The sequence below is a fragment of the Drosophila guanche genome, unplaced genomic scaffold, assembly GCF_900245975.1.
Source record: "Drosophila guanche unplaced genomic scaffold, DGUA_6, whole genome shotgun sequence".
NCBI lineage: Eukaryota > Metazoa > Arthropoda > Insecta > Diptera > Drosophilidae > Drosophila > Drosophila guanche.
The window spans coordinates 5,582,287-5,601,930 of record NW_022995743.1 but is presented as its reverse complement, the minus strand read 5'-3'; the positions used below and the strand labels follow the sequence as shown (position 1 = coordinate 5,601,930).

General features: G+C 47.3%; 5 protein-coding genes across 7 annotated transcripts in view; 4 read left to right on the top strand and 1 right to left on the bottom strand.

Moving 5' to 3' along the window:
• The window catches only part of LOC117592263 (5-hydroxytryptamine receptor 2A), a 60,440-nt gene extending 51,324 nt beyond the window's left edge, over window positions 1-9,116 (top strand). For both annotated transcript variants that reach the window (XM_034285922.1, XM_034285921.1), the window contains exons 9-12: window positions 598-858; window positions 4,862-5,767; window positions 6,437-6,558; window positions 7,607-9,116. In XM_034285922.1, the coding sequence (XP_034141813.1) occupies window positions 598-858; window positions 4,862-5,767; window positions 6,437-6,535 (1,266 nt within the window). In that variant the 3' untranslated portion in view covers window positions 6,536-6,558; window positions 7,607-9,116. The remainder of the gene's footprint in view (window positions 1-597; window positions 859-4,861; window positions 5,768-6,436; window positions 6,559-7,606) is intronic.
• Window positions 9,117-9,914: 798 nt separating this feature from the next.
• On the top strand, window positions 9,915-12,937 carry LOC117592264 (nose resistant to fluoxetine protein 6). The gene is made up of 8 exons (XM_034285923.1): window positions 9,915-10,206; window positions 10,279-10,633; window positions 11,014-11,075; window positions 11,141-11,450; window positions 11,540-11,756; window positions 11,821-12,008; window positions 12,068-12,539; window positions 12,619-12,937. Exons 1-8 carry the CDS (start codon window positions 9,960-9,962, stop codon window positions 12,838-12,840), a joined length of 2,073 nt encoding a protein of 690 aa, XP_034141814.1. The 5' UTR covers window positions 9,915-9,959; the 3' UTR covers window positions 12,841-12,937.
• Window positions 12,938-12,982: 45 nt separating this feature from the next.
• LOC117592268 lies at window positions 12,983-19,078 on the bottom strand. The gene is made up of 2 exons (XM_034285927.1): window positions 19,058-19,078; window positions 12,983-14,482 (listed from the first exon to the last, which is right to left on the bottom strand). Exon 2 carries the CDS (start codon window positions 14,474-14,476, stop codon window positions 13,235-13,237), a length of 1,242 nt encoding a protein of 413 aa, XP_034141818.1. The 5' UTR covers window positions 14,477-14,482; window positions 19,058-19,078; the 3' UTR covers window positions 12,983-13,234.
• LOC117592269 (cyclin-dependent kinase 5 homolog) lies at window positions 14,810-16,228 on the top strand. Its single transcript, XM_034285929.1, has 4 exons — window positions 14,810-15,036; window positions 15,094-15,281; window positions 15,336-15,700; window positions 15,764-16,228. The coding sequence occupies exons 1-4, from the start codon at window positions 14,869-14,871 to the stop codon at window positions 15,925-15,927; spliced, it is 885 nt and encodes a 294-aa protein (XP_034141820.1). The 5' UTR covers window positions 14,810-14,868; the 3' UTR covers window positions 15,928-16,228.
• LOC117592267 (flotillin-1) lies at window positions 16,436-18,889 on the top strand. Of its 2 annotated transcripts, XM_034285925.1 has the most exons (8): window positions 16,436-16,624; window positions 16,909-16,984; window positions 17,053-17,407; window positions 17,574-17,585; window positions 17,703-18,173; window positions 18,247-18,390; window positions 18,458-18,622; window positions 18,855-18,889. In XM_034285925.1, exons 1-8 carry the CDS (start codon window positions 16,573-16,575, stop codon window positions 18,870-18,872), a joined length of 1,293 nt encoding a protein of 430 aa, XP_034141816.1. In that variant the 5' UTR covers window positions 16,436-16,572; the 3' UTR covers window positions 18,873-18,889. The 2 variants fall into 2 exon arrangements, with proteins under 2 accessions (XP_034141816.1, XP_034141817.1); XM_034285926.1 differs by lacking the exon at window positions 17,574-17,585 and having other exon boundaries at window positions 16,437-16,624.
• Window positions 19,079-19,644: the final 566 nt, after the last annotated feature.

The window sequence follows — 19,644 nt, the reverse complement described above, 5'->3', positions numbered from 1 at the left end:
TCGCAGTTCATTCTAAATACCCTAACAACAAAATAAGAAAAGGATTTGCGGCTGTTGGTTAAGTAGAAAAATCAAAGAGGTCAAGCGCTGGGAGCAGTCAAACGTGAAATTTATTTCGGACAGGGCGTGGTTCTGGGCCTTCTGAGGGTGGTAAGAGGCTGCTCCTTGGGTGACTGTAACAAATACACACAATTTATTTACGGGACGGGAAGGGCACCAACTTACATATGCATATGGCAGAATGGGCAGCGCGGCGGGGCGAAAAAGGGGCACCGGATCGGATGGGATCTTAAGGCTTGGGACTGTGGCGTTTGATATGCGTACAAATTGCGGTTTATTGAAGCGTGAGGCCCAGAAAGCAAAGCAGAAAGAAAATGCAAATTTCGCCCCCACTCCCATTAATGCTGTGCGAAGAAGTATGAATTTAATTTGAAGTCATGTACAATACAGGTCAGGTCAAAGGCAGCACGGGCAGGGGCACGGCCACGGGCACAGAGCAGAATGCAAAAATCAATGCAGATTGAAACTATAGAAACAAGTTGTTGGCATCCTCTCAGCTCTCTTACTCATTCTATCTTTATGTTGCCTCTCTTACAGCCGGATGGAGGTGCGGCAACAGATACAAAACTTAATCGACTGCGTCTACGCCTTGGAAGATTCTCAACAGCCAAGACCAAGAGCGGAAACCTAGCAGGAGGAGCTGGTGGCGCTGCGGCAGTAGGAGCAGGAGGAGGCGGCGGATCCACTGGCACGGCCCTGTGCCTGGTCGAAGGCAACTCGACAAATACGGTCAACACTGTGGAGGACACCGAGTTCAGTAGCTCGAATGTGGATAGCAAGAGTCGTGCTGGCGTCGAGGTATGTACCAGAATGACGAGATGAGCAGCAGAAGCATTATACACGTACACACGTAGACACACATTTTTGGGTTTAAAGCAAAATTTCATAACGCCTGACATGTGCCCAACGATCTGAGTTGAGGCTTTGCTTCCTGTTTCCCAGAGTGCACGCACGCACACAAACGAAACCGAGGCACACGCACAGACACACACAGCCACGCAGAGATAAGCTGACCAAAAATAAACCCACCAACACCCAGCAGATGGATGGAGTGGATGGGACTTCCACTCCCACTTCATCTCCCATCTCTCCCATCTCCCATCTTCAGCTCATTTCTCTCTGTTTATTATCCAACTATCATATGCCCTCTCTTTCGCCAACCTTCGGGGGATTCAAATGATTTTTCCTCTTGGCTACCTTTTCGGGGAGTTTTTCTTTATATTTGCCTGGGGAACCCTTCGGGGTTCCTCTTGCCTCTACGAATGTCTCATTAACCTACCTCTCGTTCCAACGATATGCACTTGAGAATTCCGTGAGCAATATTCTTGGATAATGATCTGGGCTCTTCGCTTTGGGAGTTGTTTTTCTCCATTTTTTCGCACCAGCGAATCTTAATGTACTTTTTGGTACAAATATTCCACGCTGTTTTCTGGTAACACATTCTAGTGGATATTCTGTTCAAAAACTAAGAGAATTCTGACTAATGTAACCGAAATGTTGATTGTAATTTGATGGGCGGGCAAAGTCTTAAGTGCACGGATAAGAAATACAGCCCACAGAAAGACGGAGGCACTGTCCCGTCCACTTGAATCGCAAATCCAAGCAAATTACCCGCCACTCGACAGAAATGTCAGCGATAAAATGCAGGCAAAGCTTTCTGTTTATTGGTTTGAGGATATGGGGCAGGCTTCGGGTATGCTGGCTGGGGATTGCGATTGCCTGATGCCAAATTTGTATTTAGCCGCATTTTATGTACTTCAATTTTGGGGGCAGCGATTTTATGGCTAAAAAATAATCCAACCGGCGGCCACACATTCAATAATAACACACATTAAAGTGGAGACGGGAAAAAACCATAAAAGAGCAGAGCCAAAATAAATTGCTTCAACGTTTTGTTTGCATTGCCACAAGGCAAGCAGGCTCTCCGTTTGCTACACTGCCACTGTCACGGCCACTGCCACTGCCTCTGCTGGTGACGAGAGGTGGCAGAGTAAAGTCGAGTGGTCAAAGGTCAGGGAGCAGAGCAGAGCCAAATCGCCAGGTTCGTGCCGGTTAAGTAATAGCAAAGTCAAATATAAGCTGTCACAAGGATACGCTTCCTTCCTTTGCTGCACAAACAGCGAGAGAGAGATAGAGAGGTGGATGGCAAGAAAGAGTACGAGTGAATCAAATAAAAACAAAATAGCAACAGTCAGTTAAAGGTGAATTAAACAGGAGGTAAGACACATGCACTAATCGGCTCGGGGTACACTAATTTGTTTGAAGATCTCACACTCACTCGCTGTGTCTCTTGTTTTCATTTATTTTTGTATATTTTGCGGTGTGACCAACTCCTCACCTACTGCAAAATATACCTTGGAACTGAAAGTTGGTTAGGCTTTTGGCTCTTCGAATCCCAAAACCTCTGGATTCGGGGGGTGTGGATGGGGGCGCCTAACAAGGCACTCAATACGCTTGAGTAATTGAGAAAAATATGTTGATGGCTTATGGCTAACAGCTTTCGTTTCCATTCGCTTGGCCGAAATAACAACGCCAACTGTATTTGGTATTTGCCTTGGCATTGCTTTCCCTTTGTCCACCCCCCCCCCCCCCCACACTCGCCATGCCAGGTTTCGAGGTTCCACCGACACGCACACAATCTTGTCCATAAGATTAAATATTTACTTGGGAATGGCTTCTGCACACCTCTCATTCTCCCTTGCCTGCCCCCTGCCTTTGCTCACTCTTCTCGTTTGCAAATAAGTGGACAGCCGAATAAATAAGCAAACACACAGGCAGGGCCAAGAGCAAATATATAAATGTATTATTATAGTTGTGTGTGTGTGTGTGTGTGTGCGAGTGTGCGTTAAATATGAGCCAAAGTCCGACCAAGCTGCGTGCATGAGCTGTGCGCTGTGCTGCAAACAAAACAAAGCGAAAAACAAAAACAAAAACAAACAAAGGAGAAGAAGAGACGGAGAATGAATGCAAAATGTAGGGGAATTAAATCGAAACAAATGCAACGAAAGAAAATATTTGTTAAGTTTTCCCCAGTTACATTTCCCCGCAACGCAGTGCTTAATTTATGAATCTCTGTTGCCGCAACAATGCACCGCCCTACTCCCCTACAACCCCCCCCCCCCCTCCTTCCTTATTAAAGAGCAAAAATAACGAAATTCTTCGAGCTGCACACTCCACCCCCGGCATTGTTCCTCTTTGTTCGGTGTGTCTCTGTGCAAATTAAACTACATTCTGTCTTTGTTGAAGGTTTGTTGGCTTCTATTCTGCTTTGATTTTTCGTTACCTTCTGCAAATGCATTTCTCAAAGCATTAAAAATTCTATGGCATCGTTGGAGAGAGAGAGAGAGAGAGAGAGAGAGAGAGAGAAAGAGAGAGAAGTTTCCGAATTGAAATTGGAAATGGTCGCAACTAGAATTTGTTGGCATTCGTTTCACAACACTACAAAGGCTGTAACAAAAGGTTGCAAGCAAACAAAACACACACACACACACACACACACACACCGTCCACATATGTTTCTTATTTCGCTTTTGTCATGGACAATTTGCCAATGGGCATTGAATTTAATGTCCAGTCCTAAGCCCCGACCATTGTTGGCAAGTGCATTTTTTGCTTTGCTCTCGAATTTGAATGTCTTCCTGTTGTAGTCCCTGGGACCGGGACCACGGCCAGGGCACAGCCATTACACACGCCTATAACAATATGCTCCGCAATGTAGTATGCTATCAAAGTCCTTAAATTCATTTGGTCCAGGCACCAACAGGCCATTAATTGAACATGGCCTTAGGCTTCCTTATTTAGTAGTTAAGTGATGAACAGCCTGCCCACTTAATTGATCACCGTTTGCACTTTGTTGTATTTCACCATCGATAACGATACTCTGAAGGTATGTTGCGATACTGCACTATCGATAGGATCACGAAGTTTCCAATTGTTTGTATTTCTGACTCTGTACTGAATAAGCTTAAACCAAAGTAAATCTCAAGTGCATCGCTTCATTATACGTACTTTGCTATGTCAATTTTAGAGCTTCCCGTATAGAAATAAATAACGATCGTGTCGTGGCAATACTATCGGCTGCTAGGGAGGCTCCAGGGTCCATCCTTAATTGTTATCGCTGGCTCCATGTGGCTCCAGCTGTGGCCCGTAGACACAGTTTATAACACATAAAGTTAATTTTAGCACTTCACGCTTATGCACATAATGTGGCCAGCAGGCCGTTGTGCCACTTCCGACTTGCCCACACCTATGCCCGTCTCAAATTACAGGTGATTATATGAATTTTAGTGCTAGGCAAAAGCCCAGGGCCCCAACCGGCACGGCACCATCGCACCGCAAATATGTAACATCCGACAATTTGGCTCGAGTAGTCAGCCCTTTCTGCAGGCACAGCACTCTCTCTACACTCTACACTCTACGCTCAACGCTCTACTGTGTGGCGCTGCCTGATAAGCAGCAGGAATAGCCGCTGGGGGTCGGGGCTTGTGGGTAGGTTTGCGGGGCCCAAAATGGCCAACAAGCTTAACGAAAGCAAATATTTACACACTGATTTTATTCATTTACAAAATTTATAACCTCCACTTCCACTGGTGGCGGTAAAAGCGCCATGAAAATTGACGAGCCAGCCAGCCTGAGGGCCTGGGACAGAGCCCTACTAAATAAATTTATGAATGCAATCCGAATGATTGGTACGCGCGTGTGGCCAGCGCTGATTTAAAATGCTAATTTTGCGTATGAAATTTGACTTTGGCCCTCTCCCAGAGCGGATATGTTTTAAATGTTGAATTCCCTTCCCTTGCAGGCACCCAGCTCATCGGGCAACCAGATAGCCACCGTCTCCCACCTGGTTGCCCTGGCCAAGCAGCAGGGCCAGGCGGCAACAAAGTCGGTGGAGAGCAATGGCGCTGTAGAGATTGGCTGCGGCGGGGAGCACGAGCCAGCAGCCACAACCGCAACATCAGCAATGCCGGCGGTGGCCACGGGCATCACAGCATCAGCAGCAGCAGCAGCAGCAGCAGCGCCAGCAACGGCAGCCGCATCCCCCACAGCAACAGCAGAAGCAGCAGCAGCAGATGGGGAATACTGCGAAGAGGGCAAGGCGAATGGCTCGGGGGCTGCCGTGGAGGTGCTCGAGGATCCTCAACTGCAGCAGCAGCTGGAACAAGTGCAGCAACTACAAAAAAATAGCAAATCCGGTGGCGGCGGCGGTGGTGGGGGGGCGAGCACTTCGAATGCCACAACGATTACATCAATATCAGCACTGTCCCCACAGACGCCCACAACGCCGACAGTGGGTGGCGGCCCTGGGGCACAGCAGGCGGCCGGTCCGATGACGGCCAAAACCAGTACGCTGACAAGTTGCAACCAGGAACATCCGCTGTGCGCCTCCACCAGCTCCATGCCCGTGACGCCCGAGCCGCGATCCAAACAGCACCCGGGCTCTGCTCATCCCGCGGGGCAACAGCAGCAGCTGTCGAGCATTTCCAATCCCATGCAGAAGGTGAACAAGCGCAAGGAGACGCTGGAGGCGAAGCGCGAGCGGAAGGCGGCCAAAACACTGGCCATCATCACGGGCGCATTCGTGGTCTGCTGGCTGCCCTTCTTCGTGATGGCCCTGACGATGCCCCTGTGCGATGCATGCCAGATCAGCGACAGCGTGGCCTCGCTCTTCCTCTGGCTGGGCTACTTCAACTCCACCCTGAATCCGGTAAATAAAACAAATACTCGTGGGCTAAGTTGGTGCTCAATTCATTAAGCTTAGCTTAGCATTCATTTGGCGAATGAGTTACTGGTATTCCCATTTCTTGTTGTCCAGGGGGCACACATTGTTTATCTTCAGCCAGTTCGAGATGCAATGCAAATGATACTCATGCTGGCATAGACCCTTCGCAGTGGGGCAGTCCTCGGCGGTCTTCACAACATCACTGGTCTGGCAATCGATGCAAACGTCGCTCAATTGGTTGCGGCAAATGGGGCAAACATCGCCAGTATCGTAGGACCAGACTGCAAAGGCGTTCCAAATTTTCACCGCAAAGCGTGACACTTTAGCGATGCCCTTGGCGATGTCCGATGCCGGCTGCTTATCAGCTTCCTTTTTAGTTGGTTCTGACATTTTTCTTTGCCAATTTACGAAATGTTTTAGCAATGATGTGCTGCCGTCCGAGTGTGAAATGCAAAAGAGGCCTGCAAAAACTTGCGCCGCTCTGACAGTAGAAGCCAAGATAGCGTCACATTTGCAGCATACTGAAGGAACTAGTTCTTTTAATTGTCTTTCGGTATTATATGTATATAACTAATTATTCGATAACTTGAATCCACCAGTTACCGATTCAATGCCACTCTGGTTAATGCTAACTTGATCATGCCCATCTTTCAGGTCATCTACACCATCTTTAGTCCGGAGTTCCGGCAAGCCTTCAAGCGCATTCTATTCGGCGGACACCGGCCAGTCCACTATCGCAGTGGGAAGCTTTAGATAGTGCACGCGAAGAGGCGAAGGTGAGTTCCCATTCACAGCTCTTATTACATTATCGCTCTACACTTTTTGCAGCTGATCCGGGGGGAACACGCACACCAAATTGCATTCGCTTTTATGTGTTTCCAATTTGTGTCTGCGGTTTCAATTTTCCATCGACCTTATCCTGATATTGATATTGCCACCGTTGAGTGGAGTGTTTATTCGAATTTGAGGTCAAGGATGTTTTCCGCTGCTCCTCTCAATTTTCCCTGACATGGCGGCGACTGTAACGGCAATGGCAACGGCAACGGCAACGGCGACGGCGACAACGAGCCGCGTTCGCATTTGGCTGGCAGACAATCACCATTCTGCTGCCATGGATTTTGATGTTGAACGAAGAGGGCTTGAAACAATTCGCCAACTGTTGGGTGGGAGGCAAAACTTTCAGTGGGCCACTCAACTGTGGCTAAAATGAAAGTTTTATCAAACCTTTATCGGCGCTGTCATCTGCATGCGACGATTTGGATTTGGTCAATGCAGCCACCGAATCCGGATGGGCCAGCCCAAGCAACTCCAGACGCCAGCGGCCATTAGAATTATGCCACAATGCGAATTCCATTTGCATGTTCCCAGAGCCCTCCCCCCCCCCATTACCCAACTGCCATATACTGGTATGGTATGGGTGGGAATGCTTATCTACAAAGACGCAAGGGGCCCACAAGCTCTCCAGCAGAGCAACAGCTTTGAATAGTTTCATTTGCATTGCATTGTGGAGTGGAAGTGGGAGTGGGAGTGGGATGAAGGAGGGTAATGGCTCAGAATTGGAGCAACTGAAGCCAAGCCGACCACCCATCTGCATGTGGCAGCAGCTAAATCCCAGCCATTCATCCATTCATTTCCAAAGGCAACATGAAAGTTAAATTAAGTAACATTAATTTCAAACATTTCTGCCAAGTTTGGCGCCTGTGCATTTCAATGAACTTTTTCGTGAATAATCGGATATAAAAGTTTTCCCCACCCACACACACACACACGCACACGCACAAACACTTTACTAATGAATCTTGTAAATTGGACTCCTTTTTGCAGACGCTTCTGCTAAGCCGGCAAGTGGATGCAGGTCTTGCCTCTTCGGCGGTACACAACAGATATTCGGGGGGGGCAGAGAGCAGAAAAACAAATTGTATACTCAAAGAGGACTTACGATGACTTACGATGGATGCATAAACCCAAAACCCAATCCCTAGAACATAAGAGGGTGTAAATAGTTGAGCTAAATGTGGTTAATTTAATGTTTAAACGTTTATGTTCTACCTATGCAAGTACGAGTACTTACTATAATTCTAGTTAAATCGCTGTTAGAACTAGCTACAATTTGTAAATGCCAAGTGGAGACTGTTTTTGGAAGCAAAGTGAAGCGTTGAATTGATTGAAATGCCACCAAGAAATACAAAAATCAATAGATATATAATCAAAATAATTCGTTTTAAGCGGTTAATCCCCCCCATAGGCCAGTAAATATAAACATAAACATATTTGTACACTTAGAGCTCTCTAATTCCTAAACTTTGTATGTGTGTTTTGAACTTGATGTGAGGTATCCTCGTATAGGTATTGGCCATAAATCTATAGCTAATAGCGTTCGTTCCCTCTCTCTCGCTGGAACGTGTATGATTGGAATCGTTATAACTGAAGCGAGTACTCGATTATGTATATTATTATGGCTATATAATAATAGAGACATTCAATGTGTGCAATGATCTAGGCCATCGGCTATGCATGTTAGGCTTAAGAGAATTTGTTGAGCCTCCCACTATACGGTACTGTAATATCGATAGATTGTAATGCAAGAATCAGTTTAAATGAAATTTAAACGTATTGTTAAAGCCACACCTAGGTAAATCACTTGTGTACATTTAACGTTGTTGTATTATGACTAATACTAAGTGCGAGTTGGTTATTGTGGGCAAGGATTTCTTTGAATAAGATGGCATATTGTTAGCATATTGTTCGCCTGCCTGTCTCGGGCAGCGAAGACCTGTAATATTTGGAGAGCAAACTACTTTCGGGAAAAATGGGTAACACATAATTAGCAAAACATACAAGAAACCAGACGGACGCGCGCAAGACAGCAGACAGACGCGACATACATTATAGTTAAGATTAAGCGAATATCACAATATTTTACAAACTACTCGAAACCGAAATCAAAACTCTATGAAATCTTTAAGCAGAAACCATTTCTTAGCCACTAAGTGTTTATCCGATACATACTTGTGTGTCGTCTATCTATATGGATGTAACAATAAAAGTCCAAAGTCAAGTCCGACTTGTGCCATGCCAAGGAATAGTTCTGAACAACACCCACACAACTTATCCAGTCAAAAACTTTCTACTTCATTTCGTTTGAGTTGATTTCAATGATTAACTTTCATTTCAAACATTGGCGCGCATTTAGGAGAGAACTATTGCTTGGCATGAGAGACAATTGTGACTTGGAGCCACTCACTCATCATCAAAAACAGGCATAAGTTATACTAACAAACTACTATTAACTAACATTGGCTGCAAATTAAATAAAACTTCAATTTCATTCAAATGATAATTGCTACTACGTAGCAGCAGCTTTTTTTCCACTTCAATTTATTTTTAGACATTTGGGAAGCGCTTTCAAATCGGATGCGCAATACGAGTGTCGAGTGTGTTTACGATGAGAACCGCCTCAAACAGTGACGATTCCAGGCAGATTCCAACAGACTAATGATGATATCGAATTATTTGAGTTGTACTTCCCCACGCTGTACATTTCCAGTTCCAGCTCGAGTTCTATACACTGAAAAAAATGATAATTGCTGGGTGCTTAATTGGGTAATAATTTGTGTAAAGATTCGGGAATGTGCAGTGTATAAAAATGACTTAAGTATCCGCTTGTCATCAGCGCACTACATTGGCATTGGATTTAATTTGGCACTTATATCGGTCAACGACCCAATTCATTAACGATTACGCGAGGTAAGCCCATCGTCATAGCCACTATCTTATAGCACATGTACTACTCGTGCTACGTACTAACCCAAATAGTATCGAGATGGCCTGACAGAGTGCTCAGCTCAGCCTGATGATTAAGATGCCTTGCCTTGAGTGGTCCAAGATAAACAGTTGCCAGAGAATGCGGCGTGCGGTTATCAATACTACAAACTGCAGGGCGTGTGAGTTGCGTAACAGCGTTCACGTGCATTGCAACAGCAATGGGGGCCCAGCTCTAGCCCAAGTGCTAGCCACTTCGATTAGATGGAGCCATATCAGCGCAGAGTCAGAGCAACAGCAACATCAACAGCAACAGCAACAGCAACAGCAACAGCAAGAGAAACAGCAATAGCACGAGCAATAGTAGTCACCTGTATAAATACGAACGGCACTGTCATGGCCTGAGCACACGGCCATGGCATCTACCCAACTACGATCGACACTCTTCTCGACGCTGCTCCTCGCAGCACTGGCCGTTGGCTCTGCAGGCGCCTACAGTTCGGGGAATCTGCTGGCCTGGATGCAGCAGAGCAACTTTGGCTATCAAGTGCTCCATCAGGCGATCAGTGACAACCAAACGAGCGCCTCCGAGGCGGCCTGCGTGCAGGAAGTGCGCCTCCTGCTATTGGCGGCAGAGGCCAGAGCCCTGCCTGCATTGCGGGGTAAGATTCGGTGCTCGATTCGACCCCCCTCTGAAAGACACTGATCAACCTTTCTTGTATCCTTCTCGGCAGTCCTCGATGCTTGGGGTAAGTTTCCGCAGGGCCTGCTCTATGGCCACTTCACGGACATGGGCAACTATGAGTCATGTCTGAGCAAGGACCCCGTTGGCAGCAGACGCAAGTACTGCCTGACGCACATACAGTTCGAGAGTTTGCTGCTGGAGGCAGCGGGGTCGAGTGCCCTCACATTGAGCATTGGCACCTGCATCCCGTCCACCTGCAGGGCTGCCCAGCTCAATCGCTGGATCAACGACTACCTCCAGAACATGTTCGGCCAAGAGAGCGACACGGGCGTCACTGTCGTGCAGGAGAATAGTTGTGCTGTAGCTCAGCGCGAGCCCATGACCGGATTGGACTGGTTCGCAGTGTAAGTACAGAGCGGCAATCGAAAGCATTGCGTCATGGATAAAAGGGAAAGTAGCTGAGAGTCAGATATCGGATGAGTCAGAGCCCACCAATTATTTGGGCTGCTTGAAGGTGAGCTCGGGAGAGAGGTCGTTGACTTGCCGCCGAACTTAATTAAGTTTGTTTGTTTGCAAAGATATTGCACAACAATCATTCGACTAACAGGTTGAGTGTGAAGTATACAAAATGCTCAAAGTGAATAACAATAACAATACACCGATGTGTGTAGCTGTGGAACAGGTTTGAAAACCCTTGGCGTTAATAATATTTATGTCTGCTCTCGAAATTTGACCCAATTTGAATGGCTGACATTTACATTTTGTTTTTGTTTGATTTTTGCAGTGTCCTGCTGATTCTCTTGGCCATTCTGGTGCTCCTAGCCACGCTGCTGGACCGTGCCAAATGTGAGTCAATATTTGTTTTACAGGCTTGGCACACATTTAAAATGCATTTTATTTGATTTTAACAGCTTCGAACAAGCTGCTGAGCTCGTTTTCGCTGCGCCAGAATGTGCCACAGCTGTGGAGGATATCGGAGAGGGTGTCTCCGCATGTGATACCATGCCTGCACGGCATTCGGTGCCTGACAATAATCTGGATTATCTTCGGCCATGGCTACATGTTCCTGCTGCTGGCGCCCAGTGTGAATGCCTACGAAATCGTAGCCTGGGCCCAGACACCCTTCTCCATGGTGCTGCAGAGCGGCACCGTGTCGGTGGACACGTTCTTCCTGCTCAGCGGCCTGCTGCTGGTTATGAGCGCTTTGCGAGAGCTCGAGAGGTGTGTGTTGTGTGCCATTCCTCGTGCTGCTGCTGCTGCTGCTGCTGCCCATATAGAGCGTTAATTTATGTTCTGCTTTGCCCTTGCAGATCCTCGGGACGCCTTCACGTGCCGCTTATGTACCTGCATCGTGTGGTGCGGCTGACCCCAGTCCTCGCGCTGGCTGTTCTCTTTTTCATGACGCTCTTTCCACGCCTGGCCAGCGGTCCACTCTGGCAACAGTTCACCGCCTCCTCGCAACTGTGCAGTGACACCTGGTGGGCCACCTTGCTCTATGTGCAAAACTATGCGGCCCCTGGACGAATGGTAGCTACCACCACTCTCCCTGTCTCGCCCACATTCCTCCTCTGACAATCTCGCCTCATTGCAGTGCCTGGGCCACTCCTGGTACTTGGCAGTCGACATGCAGCTGTATGTCATCTCGCCCCTTCTCCTGATCGCACTCTACAAGTGGGGCCGAAGGGCTGCCGGCGCCATAGTTCTGCTCATCCTGCTGCTCTTCGCCTGCCTCTTCAGCATTATCATGCTGAACGAGCTGCAAGTATTCAGCCGCAATGGGTGAGTGTCCGAATGCCCAGCAGAGGTCTAAGTTTTATTTCTTTCTTTTCTTTCGACAGCAACCTGGGGGAGGACAGCCCACAGATGCGGCTCATTTACTACACCACACACGCCCGGGCCATGCCCTGGCTGATCGGACTGCTCTTTGGCTACTATCTGCACATCGAGGGCGGTCGCCGGCGACGCCTGTCCAAGTGGCTGGCACTGCTGCTGTGGATAGTTGCTCTCAGTCTCCTTGCCACGGTCATCTTTGCCGTATATCCGTACACGCAGACCGGAGCGAAGGACATCTCGCCACTGGCTGGCGCCTTCTATCTGTCCTGCGGCCGTATCGCCTGGCCCCTGAGTCTGTGCTGGCTCATATGGGCGTGCCAGAACGGACTGGCGCCCGTGGTTAACAGCCTGCTCAGCTGGTCCTTTTGGCAGCCGCTCTCCAAGCTCTCCTACTGCCTGTACATCTGGCACCTGATGGTGGAGACGGCCCACGTGGCACGCAGCAAGACAAGTCTGCATTTCTCCAACTACGATGCAGTAAGTCTCTGCATAATATTCGCTTTTATGCAATCATTTCTTACTGGATTCTCTCTCTCTCTCTCTCTCTGCCCTGCAGATCCTACGCTTCTGGTCGGACTTTGGCATAACGCTGTGCGTCTCCACATTGATGTATCTGTTCGTTGAGGCACCGATAGCCCGACTCGAGACACAACTGTTGAAGCAGAGACGGAGTCCAAAGCATGATGCAAGATCCCCGACCAACGCTGTCGATGCAACACCCTCGCCAGAAACTGCACCACCCACAAGCATTTCACGGCAGAATCTAGTCGTGCCCTGAGCGGGCCGTGTTGATTTCCGTTTCAAGTTCCTGTTAAATGTATAAGCAAAAATAAATGTATCTTGCATGCAAGAACCACATGTCAGTGGCTTGCTGAATCGCTCAACATGTGAGTGTATGTTACCATTGATTGCAGCAGAAATCTCTCAATAGATTCTTTATTCAAAACAAATTCCACTTAGTTTAAGGCACGTAGCCTTAGTCGATTTGAATGGCAAAGTAAACCACTTGTAGGCGACTTCTAACTGCGTCCGATAAGGTTACTATTCGTTGACGACGACGCTATCGGTCATTGGCCTAATTGTGAAAACTAAAAGCAATACAACTGAGCCAAATTGCCGTGCGAGCGAGTTGAACCAGCCCACTTTTCACAGTGCGCCACATAAGTAAGCATCTATGGAAGGTCATTAAAATCAAAGCAATGATAGTACTTGACAGGAAAAGAGGTAAAGAGCATTTTGTTATGAGCAATGTGGTTGATTTTCGACTTAGTTTGGTGCAGCTTGAAGCGTCTGTCCTCGCCCTCGACGCTCCACGCCATCGGGGCAACGTCCTCGTTGTTTCTCACAAATCTAGATCCGTGTAGGTACAGCTGTAGGATCGTTGCACGATGCTTGGCGATTCGCGGTGCTGAGAATGTGTAGCACTGGAACCCAAACCTGCAGTCCTCGAACTCAATGATCTCAACGTGCTGGCAGAGTTGAAGAAAGCGTCCAAAGCTGTCCGCATCTTTTATGCAGCAAGAATAAAACAGCAAGCGCTTGCTGTGCCGAAAGGGATGCGAAATTCTACCCATTTTAGCAGACAAATCATTAACGTATTTCATTACGAATGTTTCAACATCCAACTGAATGCGTTCACCATGAAAATATACATCGCAAGCGTATTGTACTTCCAGTCGTTTTAGACTGTGGCGTCCTTCCGCCCTCAACTTCCCGGCAAGTTCCAACTGCGTTTTGGGACAGCACATGCCGAGGACTGAGAGCTGCTTTAGACGTTTCAGATGCTTCAAATTGTTCATGAACCATGTGAAAAACTCAGTCTCGTTGCACAGCAGGACCTCTAGATGCTGCATGCCAGCTGTGGGTAATTTCACTAACAGGATATCAATGTCCCAGAAAGGTATGTCGAGAAAGAGAGCTTTCAGCTGCCTTGTTTGCATTATATGTACTAAGCTGCTGACCTGGAATTTTGAACAATGGTTTGCATTGAGGTTCTCCAGGTGCGGAATGTCAGCTAGATATTTTCCAGTCAATTGTCCAATGGGACTGAATGTCCTCAACTGTGGAAAAGCTTTAATTATCATCAGAATGTCCGAATCATTCAGGCGGAATGAAGTGGTTGAGAAGCGAAAGTCGTGCGCATTCGGATACACGTAGCTGGTGAGTATGTCAAAGTTTTCCCGGCTGATCATATTGAACCGTAAAACTTGCAATGTCCTGCGGATTATGCACAGGCAAAGACGGAGATCAGCGCTGGATATATCCAATTCAAACAGCGACAGGTGAACGTTAGATCCCCAAACCAATGGCATTATAGCGTAGAAACGAAAATGCACTCTGGCGACGTTCAACTGGGACTGCAAGTCCAGGAGACCAAAGATCGAAATCAGAACACAGTCTGGCAGGTATTCCATTTTGCCCTGGAAGTAAACGAAAAAAGTAATTGATTGTTATCAAACTCATTTGCAAAATGAAGGAACATGAACAGGATTGGACAGGGATTAACATGAAGAAATACGATTTAACTTGAATGAACATTCAGCCAATGTGCAGGGTTTCGCACTTGCGACACAGTTAAAACTTATTTGAATTTGAACAATGTTAACAGTGGAAAGGCGAAAAGGTGCTGTAAGGCGCAAACGAAATAATGACTATTGGGGGGTGCACTATTTACTAGATATTCTTTAATGAAAAGCTATGATTTGGTATATTTTTGAGGGTTTTGCGGTATATCGCTAATTCCGCGGTCACACTGTTGGTTTCCCCAGTTGAACGGCTGCAAAAAAATAACAATAAATAGCACAAGATGCAGAAATATGACAAAATGGAGAAGATCGGTGAGGGCACCTACGGCACCGTCTTCAAGGGGCGCAACCGCGACACAATGGAGATAGTGGCCCTGAAACGAGTCCGTTTGGACGAGGACGATGAGGGTGTGCCTAGCTCTGCCCTGAGGGAGATCTGCTTGCTGAAGGTATGTTCTGTTCTGTGGCCTTGCGGGACAGGAAACTGAAATGATTTGCACCCACAGGAACTGAAGCACAAGAACATCGTCAGACTGATAGATGTCCTTCACTCGGATAAGAAGCTGACCCTGGTATTCGAGCACTGCGACCAGGATCTGAAGAAGTACTTTGATAGCCTCAACGGAGAAATCGATATGGCTGTGTGTCGCAGCTTTATGCTCCAGCTGCTGCGTGGCCTGGCATTTTGTCACAGGTGGGTGTGTGGGCCAGTCATGTCGCCAGTAATTATAATTCCTCGTCCTATTAGCCACAACGTCCTGCATCGTGATCTGAAGCCGCAGAACCTGCTGATCAACAAGAATGGCGAGCTGAAGCTGGCCGATTTTGGCCTGGCCCGCGCCTTTGGCATTCCCGTGAAGTGCTACTCGGCCGAGGTGGTCACTCTGTGGTACCGTCCACCGGACGTTCTGTTCGGGGCCAAGCTATACACGACGAGCATTGACATGTGGTCGGCTGGCTGCATTCTGGCTGAGCTGGCCGATGCCGGGCGTCCGCTGTTCCCCGGCTCCGATGTGCTCGATCAGCTAATGAAGATATTCCGTGTGCTCGGAACACCCAACGAAGACTCCTGGCCCGGTGTGTCCCATCTCTCCGACTACGTTGCGCTTCCATGTGAGTATTCGGCGTGGCTTCCATCTCTTGTTGTGCATTAACTGACGCCTGTGCCGCTTGCAGCCTTCCCAGCCATAACGTCGTGGAGCCAACTAGTGCCGAGACTCAATTCTAAGGGTCGCGATCTGCTGCAGAAGCTGCTCGTCTGCCGCCCCAATCAGCGGATCAGTGCCGAGGCTGCCATGCAGCATCCGTACTTCACGGACAGCACCTCGTCTGGCCATTGAGTGGGATACACCGCGACGATGCATGCGACTGTTTCAACGTACTTTGATTAGCACTTAAGCCAGACTCTTCTCTCTTACTAGTACTAGTCATAATAACTATGCATATGATGTCCTCAGTACTTCACTTTATGTGTGTGTATGTGTTTGTGCATGTGTACCGTATTAAATGTACGTCCCCGATGCAATCAGTTTAAATAATTTACATTAAGTTAAGTATTTTAAGATCCCAGTTCTAATGTATTGCCTCTAGATTATTTCAAGTTTACTAGCGTAATAAATTCACTTACTCAGAGACGCAGAATTCGCACGAACACTTTATAAAAAAGTTCTGAATGGAATTTTAAAAAGATTTCTTTTTCTTTTCGCGCTAGAATACGACGACCTTGTTTAGCTGTCACACCTTGCATTTCACCCTCTTGTCTAGTGTATATTTCGGTATATTTCCGAAGGTCTTTCGGTATATTTGACCGATAATTCCGCGGTCACACTGTATACATATATATTTGAAAAAGAACTCGAAAACATTGCAAAAACCTGTGGACTACGAGAAAAAAATCTTAAAATTCTTAACAATTGTCTGGCAATAGAAGCTGCCGCTGAAAACAATTGCTCCGACTACGAATCCGATTTATAGAGCTTCACAAAATGACCTGGGGATTTGTGACCTGTGGACCCAACGAGGCGTTGGTAGTGTCGGGTAAATAACCAAGTCGATGTATTCCAATTAAACCAATCAGTGCACAATCCGAATGCCCCCCCTGGGACTGTTTAAAGTTTTCAAACACACACAAATAAATCACCACCACCCCGCCCTCCACATGACGTCACCGCCTATTGATTTTTATGTACAACAACTTGTGATGCATAGAAGAAGAAGAGAAATCCCCGGTGCCGTGCGCGCGCATTCGAAAACGGCGGTGTTGCCGATGATCTAATTCTTTTTGTTTGTAAACAACCCGAATTTTGTGTAATCTTTTGCAGGATGCTGTTACATGAAGCCGCTACTGGTGCCCGGCGGACGTGCCTTTGTCTGGCCCTCCATCCAGCAGGTGCAGCGGTAAGTAAATGGCTTTTAAAATCTAGATACGAATATGTAGAACACCATTCATCCCCCAACTATTCCAGAATCTCACTAAATACGATGACGCTTCAGGTGGAGAGTCCCTGCGTGTACACTAGCCAGGGTGTGCCCATTTCGGTGACGGGCATTGCCCAGGTGAAGGTGCAGGGCCAGAACGAGGACATGCTGCTGACTGCCTGTGAGCAATTTCTGGGCAAGACGGAGTCGGAGATCAACCACATTGCCCTGGTCACACTGGAGGGACACCAGCGTGCCATCATGGGCTCCATGACGGTGGAGGAGATCTACAAGGATCGCAAGAAGTTCAGCAAGCAGGTGTTCGAGGTGGCCTCCAGCGATTTGGCCAATATGGGCATCACCGTTGTCTCCTACACCATCAAAGATCTGCGCGACGAGGAGGTACACAATCCACTAGCTAAATCACACTTTATCCTTTGTTGAACTAACACACAAACCCCCCCCATTAGAGAGTAGCCTGTTTCGCGTCACTTCATTTGTTTCCCCGATTAACCTTCTGTATATACCGTATTTCTTGCATGTCCATTTGGATTTACGTTCACTTCAGGGCGACTCAAAGGTGCGTATAGCCTGCAGTGTAGACTTTTACTCTGCTCCCTACCGCCGGACGCCATCTTCTGTCTTTTTGTAGAAGATTGACAAATGCTTTTACCCTTGTACTCTTGTTCGTTTTCAGGGCTATTTGCGCTCCTTGGGCATGGCCCGTACGGCCGAAGTTAAGCGTGATGCTCGCATTGGAGAGGCAGAGGCCCGGGCCGAGGCCACAATCAAGGAGGCAATTGCCGAAGAGCAGCGCATGGCATCTCGCTTCCTGAACGACACGGACATTGCCAAGGCCCAGCGCGACTTTGAGCTGAAGAAGGCCGCCTACGACGTGGAGGTGCAGACGAAGAAGGCCGAAGCCGAGATGGCATACGAGCTGCAGGCAGCCAAGACCAAGCAGCGCATCAAAGAGGAGCAGATGCAGGTCAAGGTGATCGAGCGCACACAAGAGATTGCTGTGCAGGAGCAGGAGATACTGCGTCGCGAGAGGGAGCTGGAGGCTACCATTCGCCGGCCGGCCGAGGCCGAGAAGTTCCGCATGGAGAAGTTGGCCGAAGCCAACAAGCAGCGTGTCGTGATGGAAGCCGAAGCCGAGGCAGAGTCGGTAATGTTTAACTGCAATCTGCGATGCAGTCGACCCGAATATACGAATCCTATTCTGCCCCTTCCTTTTGTAGATCAGAATCCGCGGCGAGGCAGAGGCATTCGCCATTGCAGCCAAGGCAAAGGCCGAAGCCGAGCAGATGGCACAGAAGGCCGAGGCTTACCGCGAGTACCGCGAGGCGGCCATGGTGGAGATGCTCTTGGACACACTGCCAAAGGTGAGGAGTGCACTTTGGATGAGGCATTTCGAGGGGCAATTTATTAATCAATGTTTATTCCCAACAGGTGGCCGCCGAGGTGGCTGCCCCGCTCTCGCAGGCCAAGAAGATCACAATGATTTCAAGCGGCCAGGGCGACGTCGGTGCCGCCAAGCTGACCGGCGAGATCTTGCAGATTGTCAACAAAGTGCCAGAGCTTGTTAAGAACATGACCGGCGTGGATATATCCCGGGTACGTTCCAATTCTGAATTTATCTAAGGGCATCAGAGGTCGGATCAGCGGAGCGGCCGGCAGAAGGCAACCTTATACAAATGGCAATCAAAAGACTTGATAGAGAAAAATGTAGCAAACGGATGGCAGCCTGGGGGACAAGAACTATGTCTTCAAGTGGCTTCAAATTCGGTTTCCTATTTCTTTTGTGTTGATTTTTGTTTAATTTACACTTGTTTTCTCTTCATTTCAGTCCGTGCATGCTGGCTAAGTATCCAAAAACAAAACCAAAAAGATATCCAAAATTACACAATTCTTCTCCAAACAATTACTGCAAAACCAATAACGATCGAATACGTCGAGCCAATGATTGAATACATAATGTATGCATTTAAAGTTGGTTTATAAATTACATTTTTTACACCAACACACACACACACAAACATATATACATACATTTATGACTTTGTGCGCTAACCAAACAAATTTTTGCAAAATGTTTTTTATACACACACACTCTCACAGCGGAGCGCAGGATATTTTGTATTCAATGTATGTGAATTTATACAAGTGTATGGCACAAAACGTGGAATAAAAATATTTCCGTATATATAAAAGTCGTATTTATTATAACATTTAAATTTTTAGCCGCGTTTTGCGATTTTAGTACCGATTGAAAGCAGTGTGACCGCGGAACTATCGATAGAATATACCGACAGACCCTCGCAAATATACCCTTCCATTTTTTAAATATACTGTAAGTATACCTGATTAATAAACTTTGATATTCTGTTTTATATTACCAGCTGGTTAAGACTCTCAGCTCTAAGACTGTAATTTTACTTGAAACATCACTCAATTCTCCACAAGATCGGCTAATTTTCATGACATCCCTTTATGGGAATGTTTTGAATTTAAGTTCACTAATTTTCGTAGTTAAAATATTCCCATGACCGAAAATGGTCACCGATTGAAACTGTCCCACGCCTATCGATTATGTATTGTTTATTTCATTTTGTTCATCTCTAAGCAACTCAGCACTT

Bases quoted from the DNA above. Each gene is read 5' to 3' on its own strand.
- LOC117592264 (XM_034285923.1), top strand. From the start codon at position 9,960: ATGGCATCTACCCAACTACGATCGACACTCTTCTCGACGCTGCTCCTC. The intron at 11,451-11,539 runs GTGTGTGTTGTG...TTGCCCTTGCAG, and splicing joins GCTTTGCGAGAGCTCGAGAG to ATCCTCGGGACGCCTTCACG. The intron at 12,009-12,067 runs GTGAGTGTCCGA...TTCTTTCGACAG, and splicing joins CAAGTATTCAGCCGCAATGG to CAACCTGGGGGAGGACAGCC.
- LOC117592268 (XM_034285927.1), bottom strand. From the start codon at position 14,476: ATGGAATACCTGCCAGACTGTGTTCTGATTTCGATCTTTGGTCTCCTG.
- LOC117592269 (XM_034285929.1), top strand. From the start codon at position 14,869: ATGCAGAAATATGACAAAATGGAGAAGATCGGTGAGGGCACCTACGGC. The intron at 15,282-15,335 runs GTGGGTGTGTGG...TCGTCCTATTAG, and splicing joins GGCCTGGCATTTTGTCACAG to CCACAACGTCCTGCATCGTG. The intron at 15,701-15,763 runs GTGAGTATTCGG...TGCCGCTTGCAG, and splicing joins CGACTACGTTGCGCTTCCAT to CCTTCCCAGCCATAACGTCG.
- LOC117592267 (XM_034285925.1), top strand. From the start codon at position 16,573: ATGACCTGGGGATTTGTGACCTGTGGACCCAACGAGGCGTTGGTAGTG. The intron at 16,985-17,052 runs GTAAGTAAATGG...CAACTATTCCAG, and splicing joins TCCATCCAGCAGGTGCAGCG to AATCTCACTAAATACGATGA. The intron at 18,391-18,457 runs GTGAGGAGTGCA...TATTCCCAACAG, and splicing joins TCTTGGACACACTGCCAAAG to GTGGCCGCCGAGGTGGCTGC.